This window comes from Rhineura floridana, chromosome 13 (genome assembly GCF_030035675.1).
Source record: "Rhineura floridana isolate rRhiFlo1 chromosome 13, rRhiFlo1.hap2, whole genome shotgun sequence".
NCBI classification, from domain to species: domain Eukaryota; kingdom Metazoa; phylum Chordata; class Lepidosauria; order Squamata; family Rhineuridae; genus Rhineura; species Rhineura floridana.
In genome coordinates this window covers 21,844,901-21,863,112 of record NC_084492.1, presented here as the reverse complement: position 1 = coordinate 21,863,112, position 18,212 = coordinate 21,844,901, and the positions used below count along the sequence as shown (strand labels likewise).

The 18,212-nt window shown below is 44.5% G+C and overlaps 1 protein-coding gene across 1 annotated transcript; it reads right to left on the bottom strand.

The window, feature by feature from the left end:
• Positions 1-6,412: 6,412 nt before the first annotated feature.
• On the bottom strand, positions 6,413-18,212 carry LOC133369250 (C-signal-like). The gene is made up of 6 exons (XM_061594325.1): positions 17,998-18,212; positions 16,554-16,605; positions 13,535-13,722; positions 12,254-12,412; positions 7,144-7,254; positions 6,413-6,719 (listed from the first exon to the last, which is right to left on the bottom strand). Exons 1-6 carry the CDS (start codon positions 18,154-18,156, stop codon positions 6,600-6,602), a joined length of 789 nt encoding a protein of 262 aa, XP_061450309.1. The 5' UTR covers positions 18,157-18,212; the 3' UTR covers positions 6,413-6,599.

Below are 18,212 nucleotides of genomic sequence, written 5' to 3'. Positions count from 1 at the left end.
AAGCTCTGTCCTAAAGCAGCTCTGTGGCATGCCAGGAAAGCTTATTTTAGCACCCAGTTCCTCCCTCAAGAGTTGTGTCAAGTGCTTAGCTCCTGTCTCTGCTCAGATGATATGTCTGAGATAGTGGCCTGTCCAGATACAACATGGCAAAAGTAAAGGGGAACAGATTTGCTGGGGGCTCCCTTCATGCACTGCTTAGCAAAAGGCTGGAGAAGGTTGACTTCTTGTCTTTCTGGGGCAGGGGGCTTGACAGAAGAGAGAAAAACATATTTTATAGGGGAAGGGGAAGATTACCTGCAGGCCATTGATTTTTTTTTTTTTTGTAAACACTTTATTTTGTTTTCTGCATGTATCAGTTTTTCATGTCACAACAAGATTTCTCATACATTACATTCGGATACCAAGTCAATCAAACACATGAACAAAATGTAACAACAAACAACCAGAGAAACTGAAGTTTCCAAGATACATGTCTGAGACCAAATTCAATGTAATGTCCATCTGGCGAGGAAATGATTCAACATGTCTGACCCTGCAATAATTTCAAGATCTATGCACGTCTCCAAATCTGCCAGGCCTCCACTGATGGACGATGGGCAGATGAGTTCACAGAGGTGTATTCAATAAATGCATGACAACAATATAGAAGGAGTCCGGTGTTTCTTGTCCTAGTCTTAGCATTAGATCATGAGTGATCTGCAGGCCATCGGTTTGCACTAACAGAAGTATTGTTTCCAAATCACGTGAAGTACTGGTTCCACTCGTTTTGGTACTGGTTAGGGCTCATCTTGAGTACTGAGTCCAGTTCTAGAGACCACACTTTGAGAAGGATGGAGACAAACTGGGACAGGTTCAGAGGAGGGCAACCCAGGAATGGCCACAGTGCCCACTTGATGTGCCTCCGTTCCGATTCACTCAGTATGTCTTCTCATGTAACCATCTGTACTCGTATTATTGCCATTTTAAGCCTACCCTTTCTCTAAAGAGTTTGTGGTTGTGATAATGATTCCTCCCCCCTCCCCTCAGAGGGAGATCAGTAACTGCCCCAAGGTGTCAAGAACCGAGGACCACTGCCCCATGTGGTGAGCCACGTAACTGAAGTCTCTTTGGAAAACCTTCCAGATATGGCCTGGCGCTACCGATTCAGGCTGGCACTGGCTCCTCCTGGGCAGGAACAGCAAGGAGATTAAAGCACTTCCATTTCCAGCAACAAAACCTACCAATTCTAGCATATTTTGCACTTCTGGCCTTGCTCCTGACTTGGTCCTACTTTCTGGTTTGTCCTCTGATCCTGATTGCTCTGCGGTCCTGACTCCTGGCTTGTTCTCCAGCTGTGCCTTCAGAATGCCCGTGCATCCTGGCTCCAGTTCCTGACTCTTTCCAGAACTCTGCCATTGGTCCAGCCCTAACACAAGCTTTATACTTGAGGGGTGATTTACATCTGGATCTCCTTGTCCTAAGTTCAACGCTTAGGCACACTGGCATTAGAAGGAAAGATACCAGTGACTCTACTCAGCTGCAGCACTGGGGGACTGGAGAAGACCTGCCCTGGGAGTGAGTACTTGAGCATCTGGGCCTTGCTTGCTCCTCCTCTGGGCTGCTGTCTCTCAAGACAGCTGAAGTCCCTGGTAAGTGCTGCAAGGACTGGGACTCCCTGCCCGACCCTGAATCCTGAGAGAGGCTGCAATCAATCTTGTAGCCTCTTGCATCAGCTCCTAGCTGGGTCAGGGGGCTTAAAAGCCTGGCTGCCCTTGGACGGTGGGTCTGCCGCCAGTGGGGTAGTCACCAAAGGGAGCCCCTTAGGGAGTCCTGAGGGCATGGGCACTACCCCTTCTATTTTTTTCAAACTAGAGGAGATTGGTAGTGGGGAGGGCATATGGCTCATGTTTAGTTCTTGAGCAGGGTGAGAGCCTGTGCAGTGAACTGAATAATAGGAGAAAGTTGCCAGATGCCTTCAAGGTGAGAGTCTGTAACTGGCAGAAGACTGGCCCTTTCTGGGTGTGAGATGGTTGGGAATAGATGTGCCCTGTGTGAAAGATATTAAGTGGGTTTGACTGTTCCCAATTCTGTCAGAGACCTACTGGGATAATTGGTTCAGGTAGGTTTTGTTGGTGGACTTTTGTTGGGTCCATATCAGGTATTTAGGAGGAGTTTTAGTAAGGAGGGACATGGTGATGCCACCCCAGTTTCAGTGATCATGGGTAGAGGGAGGTATAGCCATGGGGAGGTAGTGAGCTACCATAGAAGTCAAATGCAAGGCTATCTATGCCTTGTTCCTTGCTACCACTCTTCCCATGGACGAGCTCCTCATTGCTCATCTGCTGTGCCCACTGGCCTGTGTGTGCTGTTTAATGCCAGATCAGTACACAATAAGCCCACACTCATCCATGATTTGATCATGGATGAGGGTGCCAATTTGGTGTGCATTACCGAGACCTGGGTGGGTGAACTGGGAGGAGTTGATGTGACCCAGCTTTGCCCACCTAGATACTCGTTGCAACACCAGCACAGCCTGCAGGGTGGGGGGGAAGGGTTGCTGTGGTCTACAGAACTTCCATCTTTATACCCAGAAAACGACTCTGTTTTGGAGCTGGCTGTGAGGGCCTGTACCTGGTGTTGGACCAAGGAAACAGTAAACTAGGGTTGCTGCTGTGCACCCTGCTGCCCAGCAGCTTCTTTGACTGAGCTGGCGGAGGCCATCTCAGCTGTGGTATTGGAGGAGCCCAGAACAATAGTCCTAGGTGATTTCAATGTCCATGATGAGGCTGCCTCTAGAGTCCTGGCTCGGGACTTCATGGCCTTCATGAAGACCATGGGGCTGTCTGAAGTTGTCACTGGCCTGACACACAGAACAGGGCATACCCTCGATTTGTTTTTGCTCCAGACAGAGGAAGGGGTAGTTTGGAGTTGGGGCGGTGGAGGTCAAAGCCAGACCACTTCCTGGTGAAGTTTAGACATACAGGTCTGATCCTTCCCTGGAGGGATGGTGGACAGATTAAGATTGTTGTCGTCGTCGTCCCCCTCAGAGACATGGAATCCACTGGATTCCTGAATGCCCTGGAGGAGTTTCCAGTAGATAGAGCAGCTGACCCTGTTGAAGTCCTTGCAACAGCAAGGCGCATTGGGTTCTTGACACGATTGTCCCCGAGCACCCTCTCTGGCATTGTGGAGCCCAATTTGCACCTTGGTACACCAGTGAGCTAAGGGCAATGAAAGCTTGCTGAGGGGGTTTGACCAAGTGGATCCAGGGTGTGGTCAACACGTCTGTGGTTCCAGCTGCTCTGAAAGAGGCGGTGATCTGACTGCTCCTGAAAAAGCTCACCCTGGACTCATTGGTTTGTAACAACTACCACTGGTCGTAAATCCCCTCTTTTTAGGGAAGATGATTGTTGTGGTGCAGCAATTGCAGGTACTCTTGGATGAAACAGATTATCTTGGCCCATTCCAATCTGGGTTCAGGCCCGATTATGGGAATGAATCAGTCTTGGTTGTCCTGTTGGATGACCTTTATCGGGAGAAGGACAGGGGGAGTGTTACCCTGTTATTCTTACTTGATCTCTCAGCAGCTTTTGATACCATTGACCATGGTATCCTTCTGAACTGACTTGTTGAGATGGGTACTGGAGGTACTGTTTTACAGTGGTTCCCATCCTACCTCCAGGGTCATTTTCAGATAATAGCATTGGGTGATTGTTTTTCTGTCCCCTGGCAGTTGTGTTGTGGGGTGCCGCAGGGCTCCAACTTGTCTCTGATGCTGTTTAACATCTATATGAAGCCCTTGGGGGTGGTCATCAGGAGACAAAGCCCTCTGAGGAGAGATGGAAAGAACTGAGCATATTTTGCCTTGAAAAGAGAAGACTGAGGGGAGATATGATAGCACTCATCAACTACTTGAAAGGTTGTCACAGAGGAGGTCCAGGATCTCTTCTTGATCATCCCAGAGTGCAGGACATGGAATAATGGGCTCTGTTACAGGAAGCCAGATTTTTGCTAGGCATCAGGAAAACCTCATAACTGTTGGAGTGGTACGACAGTGGAACCAATTACCTAGGGGGGTGTTGGGCTCTCCAATACTAGAAGCACTCAAGAGGCAGCCAGACAGCCACCTGTTGGGTATGCTTTAAGTTGGATTCCTGCATTCAGCAGGCCCCTTCCAATTCTACTATTCTATTATTCTAATTCATTAGACAGGCAAATCTACTTTATTGGAATTCAAAAGGAATAGCTTACAATATCAGGAAATTGCAAATCATCATAGTCTTTGTTAATTCCTAGAGTTCTTTCTGAGCATGCCCAGGCTTATTATTGATTCCATGTTAAATTTCTTAAATAAATTAAAAATCAGCCAGGCATTTTTAAAAAAACGTTTAAACTGCAGAAGATGAAGGTCAGAGTATGAGGCAAGGTCAGTAAAAGGTTACAGATACTTTGTGCACATGGCTGATTCGTACTTAATTTCAACAAAACATGACACCACTGACAAAGAAGTCCAACGGGGTCTGGATTTTTTTCACTCTCGTTTTACACTGTGAACTCTTGATTCTCTGAGTGTTTTGTGTATCGTCACGAAAACAGAAGGTTGTTAAGTAAGCATTTCTAAGTTCAAGACTATAGGTTTTTTAAGGTTTTGTTTTGAAATGAGCTTATGGGATAGCAGCAGAATGGTATGGGGGGTATTTTCAATTTAATATTGTGGAATGCAAAAAAATCCATGCTAGCTATAGTATACAGCCACTCTTGTGGCTGTATTAATAAGAAGATCCTGCTGAGTTAGGCCAATAACCCATCTAGTCCAGCATCCTGTTCTCACAGTGGTCAACCAGATGTCTATGGGAAGCCTCTAAGCAGGACCTGAGTGCAAGAACACTCTCCCCTCCTGCAGCTTCCAGAAACTGGTTTTCAGAAGCGTACTGCCTCTGACAATGGTGGCAGAGCACAGCCATAATGTCTAGTAGCCATGGCTAGCCTTATCCTCCATAAATTTGTCTAATCTTTTAAAGCCATCCAAGCTGGTAGCCATCACTGCTTACTTTCTGCCAAGTGCTTAATAATGTGTGCTATCCTTTCTTATCCTGTGCTATGCTGGAAGTGGTAGTCCAAAACATCTAGAGGCCATCAAGCTCACAAAGACTATGTTTGGTGATGCTTTTCCACTTTGCTAAAGGTACATTCACCTGAAGGACCTAACATGGTGATACAATTCTGTATTCTTGAAAATGAAAATGGACTGCCTTCAAGTTGATCCTGACTTCTGGAGACCCTATGAATAGGGTTTTCATGGTAAGCGGTATTCAGAGGAGGTTTACCATTGCCTCCCTCTGAGTCTAGTCCTCTCCAGCTGGCTAGCCCTGCTCAGCTTGCCACAGCTGAACAAGCCAGCCTTTCCTTGTCTGCAACTGCCAGATGGGGGGCAACTGGGCTCCTTGGGACTATGCAGCTTGCCCACGGCTAAACAGGTGGCAGGGCATGTAACCCCTGAGCCACTCACTGTGGGGGTGATCTTTAGCTGGCCCTTGACACCCAGGAGGCACGAGCGGGGATTTGAACCCATAGACTCTGGACTCCCAGCCAGGCTCTCCTCCCCACTGTGCTATAGCAGCTTAGGTCTGTATTCTTAGGGTAGTGCATATTTGCAGAAGTAGATTTCCCAGGCCTTTGGCATACTTTTGGAGTGAAAAGGGATCAGGCGTGGCTCCCTAGAGATATGAGGCGTCACTCTACCATAATTGTGAAAGGGATTGCAGAGAGGGTGGAGGGAGTGCAAGGCAGCCCCAAGACATTTTGCTGCCAGGGGAAAAGGATGAGATGGCACCTCCCCTATTCATTGCACAAAAGCCAACCAGAATGGCAATTGACTCTATCTCAACATTGTCTTTACTGGGTGGCAGAGGCTCTACAGGTTTTCAGACAAGGGACATTCCTAGATCTATCTAAACCTGGGACCTTCTGCATGCAAAACAGATGGGGCCCTTCCACAAAAATCTCCATCAGATATTGCAAATATTTAGCCATGATCCTACAAATGCTTTTGCAGGAGTTGGAGGACTATCTCAATGACTGATTTAACCTTCCCCCACATACCAAAATCCCAACCAAAAAAAACCCCTCTCCAAACTTTGGGGGCCAGGGAAAGGGGGGACTGCCCACCCACCCATCCAGCTACTGAATGTTATTTGAATTCTAGCTATTTGAAAGAAGGGTTGCTACTCCACTTGCTGCTTGAAACAGAGCAGCAACCACCAGCTGTTGCTAAGTCACCCATGCCTGGAAGCATCCACAGTTTGTGTGCAATGAAGGTTAAGTAGCACCCTTGCTGCCAGTATCTTGAAAGTGTGAATACAGGAGTGATACATGACTTGCAGTGTCATCATCTCCCCCACCACCACCTGCACGCAAAAAAAAGACAAACAAATAAGGTTGCACAAGTCACAGAGTATTAGTCTCAGTACATAGCGCAGTTAGGAGGAAAGTAGGTTACAAGATTTTTTTCAGGAGATGTACTTTCTGAAAAGAAGAAGGCTTGGCTTCTTGGATGTTTATATTGCCCATGATGGTGCAGGGTTCCTTCTGCAGTGCAGGCAAGCAGGTCGTTTGGTGTCTCACCAGGGAAGGACTTTGCCATCCAAGTTCACTAATGCACCATTTTCTTTCTCAGAGAGACGGGCAAGGGTGCTCAGGATCTCACGCACACTGAAGTCCACTGTCAGTGGGGGCTGTCCCTGGAAAGAGAGTAGGCAAAGTGAGACAAGAGTAAAAAATCATGGGTTACATCAACTAAGACCACACTGGACAGCATCCATGCGCAGTCAGTCAAAGACAACCAAGGGTTACAAAAAGCAGCCTACGAAAAGTAGGACTGAGTTTTTTGAAAATATGAACATAATTTTGTGCAATGTTTTTGTTTAAAAAAACTGGTGCCAGGAGATACCACAAACACTTGTAAGTGCTCACATGAAGAACAATTGCTTCATATAGGTGTCACAGGAGCAAAATAGATAAATTTGGTACCATGTTCAAGCTTAATTTATCTATCATTCCTCCTTGGGACATCTGCATTCTGACTCTTCCTTCAATGTAGGCTGAACAATTTAAATAAGTTGATGGTCTTTATGTAGAGTTGAGAATCTGCCATTAATCACCTACCAGTTTATTTCCCATGTCTGTCTGTAACCATCCAGGGTGCAATGCAATGCACAGGATCTTGTCTTTGGTGTAGCCCAGGGACTGGCACCGTGTGAGCATGTTCAGAGCAGCCTAGGAGGGACCAGGAAGAAGAATGATGCAAACCAGTCTCGCAAGATGGCAACAGGTCAAAACAGAGACCTCTGTAGTACTGTTATTTAATGTTCTCCCCCCAAACAATTTATTCCATTTTTACTGAAAAGTGCAGAGTCCTGAAAAAAGCTTGCCCTGGCAGAAGTTTGAGTTCGATCGCTACCTAACAATCTGATCCGCAACAACAGCAAATAAGCGAATTAATAAAAAATTCAGTACCAAATCCAAACTGGGCTGAATTCTAGTACATCCCTAGGTGCTAGTACTGTTCTTTTTGTTGTGTTGCTAACATTTCGCTGTGATCTACTTTACAGAGTTGTGGTGAGGATAAAAAAACTACAAAACTCTTTGGCAAATTTAAAATGCTATTACATAAAGTAGGATGGTGCAGAGGATGATTCAGATGAGAACTTAGTGTGCAGGTCTTATATGCAGTATGGGATCATGGACTGCACCCTGCCTGCACAACTCACCCAGGCAAGCTTGTCCTATCAGACAGTTATACATTGGAAGACCTACATGTGAAGTCCAATGTTTGTAGGCCTGAATATCCTGGTTGTGTCCCAGATTCTTTTTTCTTTGATTTTTAGGTTAGCTCCCCCACCCATAATTCCAAACCTGGCTCCCCTCCTCCATTTCAAAACGGGGCAGCCAGCCTGGAGAGAGACTTTTTATTTGTTCATTCCTTATTTATTAGCATTGCGTTTATATCCATTCCACCTTTCCTCCAAGGAGCTCAAGGTGACGTTCATGGGTCTCCATTTCCCCATATTATCCTCACATCAACCCTGTGAGATAAGTTACACTGAGAGACAATGACTGGCCCAAGATCACACAGTGAACTTCCGGGCTGATTTTAACCCTGGTCCACAGGCCCTAGTCCATTTAATATCCCTCCCCTTAAATATTAGACAGGTGCCATCTCTGTTATCTTTGGCGCCTACTGAAGACTGTCCTCTGTCAACAAGCCTTTAAGTAGAGACCTTATCCCAGTCTGTGTTGGAATTGCTTTTTAATATGTTTGTCAACCTTTTTTTAAGTTGTTTTTAAAGCTTTTAAAAAATGTTTTTCAAGATGTTTTGTTTTAATATGTTTTTAAGGATGTTTTGTCATGATATCTTTTCAAGCCTGTTTTTATGATGTTTTAAAGTGTTTTTAGTGCTTTTGTTTGCTGCCCTGGGCTCCTACTGGAAGGGTGTGATATAAATCTAATAATAAATAAATATCCCTCCAGGTTATTCCACCTTCTGGAAAAAAGATGTAGAAGAGGCTTGGGGAGAGGAATCTTTTCCCGTAAATTGGGAAATTTGTGGGGTCCCTGTGTGTCACCTTTAAGACTAAGCAATTCAGGCTGTAATCCTGTACATACTTATCAGGGAGCAATCCCCATGGAATACAGTAGGGCTTACTTTTGAGTAATGTACAGCTTCTTTGGCATGAACCCACATTAGAAATTGTGACACCAGGGGTCCCTTCGGAACCAAAGTAAGACACTTTTCAATTAAGTTAAGTGCTATTTGTAACATTGCAATGCTTTAGTGTCCACAGTAGCTTTCCAAGGGAGGTGGATGGGGAGAAAACCAGAACAACTTGGCCCCACCCCTGTGACTGTTCATTAGCCACACCTCCATGACCTCCTAGCAGCCCCACCAGGTCTAGTGGACAGCAGCCACCACTGTGTACTTACGACTTTTATATGTTACTTCTCAAAATTAATTTACCAAGTTTGCAAAGGGAAAAGTTACTATTACAAGAAAAAACACTAACATCAGCCAAAACCACTCAGCAGCTGTTTGTTAAACAGCAGTCCTAAATGTGAGAACAAATAGACCCTGTCATGACTATATAAGCAACGCCTCCAGCCAAAATGTGGTACTGTTTCATGTTCTTGGTACTTGGCTAAGGTTATGTGTCTTGTCTTATTTATTTATTGAGTAACTTTCTATCCCGCCTTGCCTCCCAGAAGGAGCACAGGGCTACCTTGGGGGAGATTCCTGAAAAGATCAGGGTTGCTTCCAGACACCTGGATTATTGAGCATTCACCCCGATTTGTTTGTCGGGAGGTTATATGATGTTGTGTCAAGCAATTATTACCCCATACATTCCAGTGCATTTTCCTATCACATTCCTTACAGCAAGAAGTCGATTTTATTTTTGAAGTGGGTTTGCTGTGCAACCCACCTTAATTGCACAACATGAACTTGCCGTGATGCAATTGAATCCCACCAGCAAAGTGGTCTGAAAGTGGCCCAGGTCCCTGCTGCAGTCCTGTGCTGTTGGTTTAACCTACAGATCCTTAATCAAATGTGTTTCTCTAGGTAAGTATTACAATACATCTTAGTCCATTTTCAAAAGACAGCTTGTGATGGGGTTGACTATACCACCCATGGGAGAACATTCCACATCATGCAGGTGAATATTGAGACAATTCTGCTTTTAACAGACACCATTCTAACATCACTGAAAGATGAAACTCGAAAGAGGGTCTGTTTGGCAGATCTCAAAGCACACCACTGTGGTGCAAATATTTGGACACGTTCATTCAGTGGTTTAATTTAGGTCGGGGTTGGGACACCTTTATCAGCCGGAGGGCTGGATTCCCTTCTGGGCAGTCTTCTGAGGGCTCAGTGCCAGTGGTGAGCAGAGCCAGACACAAAAGTTGGCAGAATGACAAATGTAAATACTGTCTTTGTACAGTAGCTAGTTACTACACACATCCTTCTCTATTTTCCATCCAGACAAGCAAGAGACATTGGAGGCAGTGTGGTGTAGCGGTTAGAGAGCTGGACTGGGCCCTGAGAGACCAGGGTTCAAATCTCTACTCGGCCATGAAGCTCACTGGGTGACCTTGGGCCAGTCACTGCCTCTCAGCCTAACCTACCTCACAGGGTTGTTGTGAGGATAAATTGGAGAGGGGAAAACCATGTACACCACTTCGAACTCCTTGGAGGAAAGGTGGCATATAAATGTAATTAAGAAGAAGAGTTGAAGGATACATTCCAGCTTGCCAAAATATTTGGGCTGTGAAGCAGGGCCCATTGGGTGTGTGGCCTCTGAAGAGCTCCAAGAGCCAAATAAGAGGCCTAGAGGGCATATTTAGCCCTCAGGCCTGAGGTTTCCCAACACTGGTGTAGATATTTCATTACTATTTTGCTGTATTTTAAATTTATATTGTATGCTTTTTCACAAGTAAAAACGTTTGTAGTAAGCAACAAATATAATAAGTATTAATAATAAACTGAACCTTGAGAAATGCCACACGACAATCCTGATAGGCAGGGTCGACGATCTCCCAGCATCACTATCTGGAGGCTATTGTCCCCAGGAAAGACAAGAACTTCACAATGCAGTACCTTCCAATCTTATCCTGCAAATGATGACCCTGAAACTATGGCTGATGTTAGGACAGGGACTACGATCTCCCAGCATCACTATCTGGAGGCTATTGTCCCCAGGAAAGACAAGAACTTCACAATGCAGTACCTTCCAATCTTATCCTGCAAATGATGACCCTGAAACTATGGCTGATGTTAGGACAGGGACGATCTCCCAGCATCACTATCTGGAGGCTATTGTCTCCAGGAAAGACAAGAACTTCACAATGCAGTACCTTCCAATCTTATCCTGCAAATGATGACCCTGAAACTATGGCTGATGTTAGGAAAGCCACTAAGAGATCCAGCAAAAGCAAGTCAGTCATACTCCAGGAGAAAAGCATCAGCTGGGGCCTCCAAAGCCATTTCTGTTCCCAAAAGAGGCTTGAAACCAGAATGATACGGATCCAAATAGTGAAGTTCATTTATTTATTTTCTGTATGTTTAGCCTACTTTTCAGACAATCATCGTCTTCCAAAGTGGCTCACATCAATAAGAAAGAGAGAGAGGTCCTGCTGTCAGGCTTACAAACTACAAAGACAAGATACAGAAAGAAAGGGGAATAGAGGGAAAGGGAACCCCTGGTGGGAGTAAAGCACCAATGCATGTTACAAGCAACCTGAACCAGTGGGGGTGATAGACAGAAAGGCAATCTATTTTTCCTCTGCTGATTCCTCCTCTAAAGTGTTTGTTGTTTTTGCAAGCTTTGTTCCTCCCCTCCCTTACTGTCTTTGTTCTCAGTGTGTAATGGCTGCCTGAGTGCAGACTGCATGGCTGCTTCAGCATATATGTCTTTACCTCTTTGTAGTAATAACCCTTAAGTATCTTTGTTCTTTCAACTACCAGTATTAGCAGACCAGTTATTTCTGCACTCTGCTGGAATATGTTGTTGTTGTTATGTGCCTTCAAGTCGATTACAACTTATGGAGAACCCTATGAATCAGTGATCTCCAAGAGCATCTGTTATGAACCACCCTGTTCAGATCTTGTAAGTTCAGGTCTGTGGCTTCCTTTATGGAATCAATCCATCTCTTCTTTGGCCTTCCTCTTTTTCTACTCCCTTCTGTTTTTCCCAGCATTATTGTCTTTTCTAGTGAATCAGGTCTTTGCGTTATGTGTCCAAAGTATGATAACCTCAGTTTCATCGTTTTAGCTTCTAGTGACAGTTCTGGTTTAATTTGTTCTATCACCCAATTATTTGTCTTTTTTGCAGTCCATGGTATGCGCAAAGCTCTCCTCCAACACAGTAGCTAATGGACTCATTCTCATAACAAAAGACCCAGAAAATAAAGAGCCCCCCCCCGCCTATCAGGACCATGCATTCTTCCTGTGGGTGTCCTCTTTTTGGGGCAGTCTACCTCTGAATATGCTGAAGGAGGCAGAAAACCATTACTGACATCAAACCCCGTTTGTGGGCAGCAAATGCCGGACTAGACTGACCACTGGCTTGATCCAGCACAGCGGGGGGGGGGGAGGCGCTGTGCTCTGGCAACTCCAGAAATACAGTAGTTCCCTCTAATCAGGCCTACTACTGCCACAGGGCCTGTGCATGTATTACAGAGCAAACCCTTCCCCTTTTGTACCACTGTCTGTTATCTCCATACCTTGCTGCAGCGATAACCAATTATTTGCCCTTCATCCCATACTAAGATGTTTTTGATGGAGCCGGCTTCGCTGGATACATTGATGATGGCTGCTTTGCTGCAGCTCATCCCTTTCCGGGGGCTTTCCTGAGCTGCCTTCTTCAACAAGGGCAGGAATGCCTGGAGAGGGAGGGGAAAGGATGATTGTTTATCATTATTAATTTATGAATTGCCTTTGACATCCATCTCAAGGCAATTTACAAACAAACCACAAAAACATCTAAAAGTAATTTTAAAAACAGTACCAGAAAACCAACTAAATATTTCAAAACAATATAAAATGAACACCTCAGATAGAAACTTTTCATTCAGCTGGGAAAACTTGTGGAAACAAAAATATTTGGAAAGGACAAAAAGCAGGTGCCTGCACCCCTCAGCAGGGATGTTGTTCCACAAAATAAGGGCAGCCGTACTGAAATCCCTGCTCTATATTACCTTGGAGGGGCTTCTGATATTTTTGGGACTTGAATGGAGAAGCACTCGTGCAGAATGCAATGACCTACTGGGAATGTAAGGGATAAAGCAGTCTCTCAAGTAACTTGGTCCTCAGCTGTATAGGGCCTTATATGGGATATTAGTACAAAAACCTTGAACTTGGCCCAGTAGCAGATTAGCAGCCAGTGCACATGCAAATAAGGTGCTATATTATGACAGTAGTTTGCACCCACAAAAGAGCTGCTGTATCTTGCACTACCTGCAGCCTCCCAGCCAACCTCAATGGTAGCCCCAGAGTTCATTGCAGTAATCCAACCTTGAGGTTACCAGTTAATTGACAACTGTGGTCAAGTTATCCCAATCCAGGAATGGTTGCAGCTGTCTTATCAACCAAAGTTGGTAAAATGCACTTGAGTGAGAACTCCTGTGCCTCCAGTGACAGAGCTGGATCTAGGAGCACCCCCAGACTATACACTCTCCCTGAAGGAGCAAGTGTAACGCCATCCAGAGCAGGCAACAGTGACTTCCTGAATCTGGGAACCACCCACCCACCCACCGGGCTTCCATCTTGCCATGATTCAGACTCAGTTTATGAGTTCTCAACCAGACCATCACTGCATCCAGACACTGGTTCAGAGCCTGCTCTGCCATTCCCAATTAAGAAGTTACAGAGTTGACTGTAACCCCAACATATTTTCTCCATGAAAAAGGCACACCTACCCATCACCAGAAAGCAATGGCATCATGACTGTCCAAAATTAAGGACCAAGAAATTTCTGTAACAAAGGGACAATCGAATAGCCTTACCTGGGTCACTATCATGGTACCAATCACATTGGTTGTGTACACTTCAGACATGCTCTGTGGTGTCTCTGACTCCAGAGTGCTTAGGTTTAAAATCCCAGCATTGTTTATCAGGAGATTCAATCCAGCTCCTTTCAACCGCTCAGTGACTCTGGCTACAGCAGCCTGGATGCTGGATGGATCACGAGTGTCTACAGCAGCAAAGAGAAGATCTTAATAAATCCGATTTTTCTTGTAAGCCCCTTTCTTCTTGTCACAAGTCAACCTCTTATAAGGCCTTTTGTTATTGTAATATATAGAATATATTTAGAATACATTTAGAATATATATGTAATATTTAGAATAATACTTAGAAGGGCCAGTTTTGTAGTGCTTATGTATAACTCATATTTGGTTCCTGAGAATCGATCACAATCAGACTATCTACAAGCTTTCCTATAGTTGCCTCCTCACTGTCCAGAGCTCTGTAGAGGTTCAGAAGATTTCAAAGGAGATGAAAGTGAAATATCTAATTCTGCAAGCCTCCCAGCACTGTTACTGCATGTCTCTGTAGCTGCACTCTTCTTGCTCAGAATACACACAGTACTAAAGCCCAGGTTCACAGAGTGCTTTTTTAAATGCACACATATAAAATGTATTAAGTATAGCAAGTAAAATGTGTATAATGAGCACATGGACAAGCACATGTTTGCCAGCCCTGTACAGGTATATGCTGAGGCTCCCTGCCCTAGGCAAGAAAAGTGGCAAATGATTTTGCTACTATACAAGGGCCAAAGCTCAGTAGAACATCATCTGCTTTATGTGAAGAAGGTTGAAGAAGGTCCCGGTGTTAATCCCCACCCAGCATCTCCAGGTAGGGCTGCCCCTTGTCCGAAATCCTCAAGAGCCACTGCCAGTCAGTATGGACAACACTGAGCTAGATAGACCAATGGTCTCATAAGATAAAAGGCAACTTCCTGCGTTCCTTGAATAGGAAGTAGACTCATCCAAAGATTTGTCACATTGAAAGAAGAAATCTGCATGAAATGTTTGCTAGGTATCCCACAACGGGGAGCAATTAACAGAGTAACCAGATGCCAGATGCTGCTAGGGCTGGCATATCCTACTGAATTGTTTTTGTGTACATTCCTGCTCATTCATAAAATACATTTCTAAATTTCTAGATGCCACAAATCTGAATATTTTTTCAGTGCAAGATAAACAACTGGCATAATATATTTCTATGTTCAGATCTCTGCCAAGAGATCTAGCAGAGTTGTTCACTCGAGCACAGAACCAGAGTAAGAAAGCTGATGTTTCAGAACTGTACGTTGGCAGGATGCTATCCTTTATGAAGAGAGCCGGTGTGGTGTAATGGTTAAGGTGCTGGACTACGACCTGGGAGACCAGGTTCAAATCCCCACACAGCCGTGAAGCTCACTGAGTGACCTTGGGCCAGTCACTGCCTCTCAGCCTTAGAGGGAGGCAATGGTAAACCCCATCTGAAGACCGCTTACCATGAAAACCCTATTCACAGGGTCACCGTAAGTCGGGATTGACTTGAAGGCAGTACATTTCCATTTTCCATTCATTATTAAACATAAATTTGCTACAGGCCAGCAACTGGAACCACAAAAGATTGGGTAAAAGGCTCTTTCCCTTCTTCTTCTTTTTTTTGCATTATTATTTCTATTGATACTGCTCAATACTTCATATGTAGACACCTGTGGAAAAACCCCACATCCTCTGCAATTTTCTTTCATGTTCTAGTCCAATGCCATATCCCACAGAGAAGGTAGCAAGGCAGGTCACAAGCTACAGGAACACAGATAGCTCCAAGTGAGCAGCTTGCTCCTACGAAGGGCTTCTGTCCCCAGACCCTCTCTTCTAGGCTTTGCCCACTTGTGGAGAACTTCAGTACCTTCAAGGGCCAACCCTCAGGCCTGAAGAAGCACATTCCTCTTTCGTAGTCTCTCTTCTGGTGCACTCCCTGCACTGCTGGGCGGGTCAAGTGTGGTGGTGGGAGGCGGGTTCCTCAAGCTCAGATGCCTGTGAGGGTCCTAGCTTTGGCCCTACAGCCCCTGGTGGCAGAGTGGGTTCTTCTGCAGTTCCAGTCTGTGGATTCCTGGTCTCCAGCAGCTGGCTCAGACCTTTGAACTTCGCCTAGTTTCTTAGCCGTTGCCTCTGCAGCCTCCAACTCTGTCTGGCTTACTGCTAGATTTGGGGATCATGACATTATCAGGGTTTTGTTGGTGTTGCTATGCTTGTGAAAAAATAACAGACCAGTCCCACTTCCCTGCTTTTCAAATTCTTTGTTGACACTCAACATTTCATGGCAACAATTTTCACTAGGCTGGTTTTTCTTGCCCCTATAAGGTTTTTTTTAAAAAAATAAAAAATTGTTGTGCTACAAAACTTGGTGTTCCATTGAATACTCTCATGCTCTTCAGTGGCCATGCTTTGGCTATATAGGTGCCAGTATTCACCGCTCACGTTTGTTATTAGAGGGTGATTACAGTGCCTATTTACTCATTATGCATACCAATGGCTGGATACTAAACAGAGGAGCATGTTCTCCTTGTGTATCTCCTTGACAGAATATTAGCTTTCTTGCTTGGGTCCCAGATCCAACACTTTTTTGAGTTTTGAAATTCTTAGGTTGCTTCCAGAGGACATTTATTGTGGCACGTAGTGCTCTTCATGCATGCAGGCTTTTTGCAGTTCCACATGACATTGTTGGCATCAAAACGTCAGTCAGTATTTCTCTCTCCTCGCCCTCCCATTTAGTCTGAATTTTCCTTCTTTGGAGAAAATCCAAGGAGTTAAAACAAAAAGCTTTCTGCCAACAACCCATTTGTTTTTTCTCCATGACCCATCTGCAGTTTCGAGACCCCGTCTGGAAGCACCCTTAGTGAGCACCACAACTGGGGAAACAATGCATATTTCATTTGCAAAAAAACAAATCCTCGTGAAATGGCCTTGAATTCCAGCTATTATCAACATCAGTATAAGAAGAGCGTATTTGGGGAAACCAGGTACATACCCATTTGGATGATCTCCAGTCCATGGTGCTTGGCAGCCAAATTCTTCAACTCCTGCAATATTAAAACAGAGGATGGGAGTGGAAATCCTGGACATAAGACTATTACATGGGAAGCATCACAGAACAAACTAAAGCAGAATAAATACATCACTAATGCAGTATTATTGTGTTAAGAATATGTTGCCGAATCCACCCACAATAAAACTCAGGTCTGGAGGGGCCCTTCATGTAACAGTGAGAAACACATTTAGGACTAAACCACTGGCCCCTCCAGACTGGTGTTTTATTATGGGTGTATTCTGCAACATATTCTTAACACAATAACAGTGCATCTATGTTGGATGTATTTTGCTTTCATTTGTTCGGTGATGCCTCCCCAATACTGCCACATTACTGCTGCCCGGATTGTCTACAGCACAACAGAAAAGGGATAAAAATAAACCAGAACATTTGTGTATAAAAAGTTATGGGATTTCAGCAGGGAGTTGCAGGATATGCACTGTTTGGAAGCACAGCAATATGACTGCTCTAAAACGTTTGCAGGCACAAATAGTATTGAAAAGAGGATCATGTGTAACTGCCCCAATGGCATTAAGAGCACAAATCATCATGAACGCACAATTACAAGGATGCCTAGAGGGGCCCCAAGAGACCCCACAGGAGTAACCAGGCCTGTGACAGAGCAATCCAACACCTGGATGCAAATGAAAAGCAACATAAACAGAATGCCAGATTTCCGTGGCAAATCATAACGTGCCGCTTTAAAAATGAAAGACTGCTCCTCTTAACAAATATTAAAATAAAGAGAATGAAATAATATGAATTTATGCAACTCTGAATAGAATTATGTAAAACCAGAATGAATAAAAGCTAAAATTCTGAATCTCCCTGGGACAATGTTCTCCCTTAAGCATTTTTTCTCTTATCAATTCCTTCACATGGAAAAAGTTTGCAGTCCACCCAGTTGTATGTTCATCTTATCTACCCAGTGAAACAAAATTACAGACTACCACTCTTGTTTCAATACAATTTAATTAAAAGCCATACTATAATACTAAACACTTTGAACCGGGGGGAAATCACTCTGCTCAGTGACATTGACTACTTCGTGATATTCATCCCAAGTTATTTAATCTGAGTTATTCTTGTAATTTCCAACACCCACTAAGATAATTACTTTTCCTTTAAATGCTCTTCAGATCAACAGGTGGGAAAAATCAATCTCTTTCCTCCTCATTCTTTTCGAATTCTGCAAGGAAAAGGCAGTCACAGCACACATAAAAGAGTAAATGATCTAAGTGGACATTGTAAACTATCCCCAAGGTATCTAAACTGCCCTGGGAATGGAAAGGTTAAAAGGTCTTGGGAAGTACCTCCGCTGACTGGGACATGATCTTCCTGTCATGAAAGGGAAGCCCATTCTAAGGTCCACCCTGGGGCTCACCTGGGCACATGATCCTTCGGGGTCCCGGCAGGTGGCAAAGATCCATTCTGGCTTGTTACTTTTCACAACCAGCTGCTTGATAAGCTCCAAGCCGATGCCTCGGTTGGACCCAGTCACTAGGACACTGTGTGCATTCAGCACTGCCATCTCTTTTGCCATTCTATGTCAAACAGCAAAATACTTTGGCAGGCGAAGCTTAGCTACTGTATATCTAC

What these genes read in the sequence shown, in the direction of transcription:
- LOC133369250 (XM_061594325.1), bottom strand. Translation starts at nt 18,156, where the DNA reads ATGGCAAAAGAGATGGCAGTGCTGAATGCACACAGTGTCCTAGTGACT. An exon ending in ACTGGAGATCATCCAAATGG is followed by an intron (nt 13,723 to 16,553) that starts GTATGTACCTGG and finishes TTGCTGCTGTAG; the next exon opens with ACACTCGTGATCCATCCAGC. An exon ending in TTGGTTATCGCTGCAGCAAG is followed by an intron (nt 7,255 to 12,253) that starts GTATGGAGATAA and finishes GGTCCCTCCTAG; the next exon opens with GCTGCTCTGAACATGCTCAC.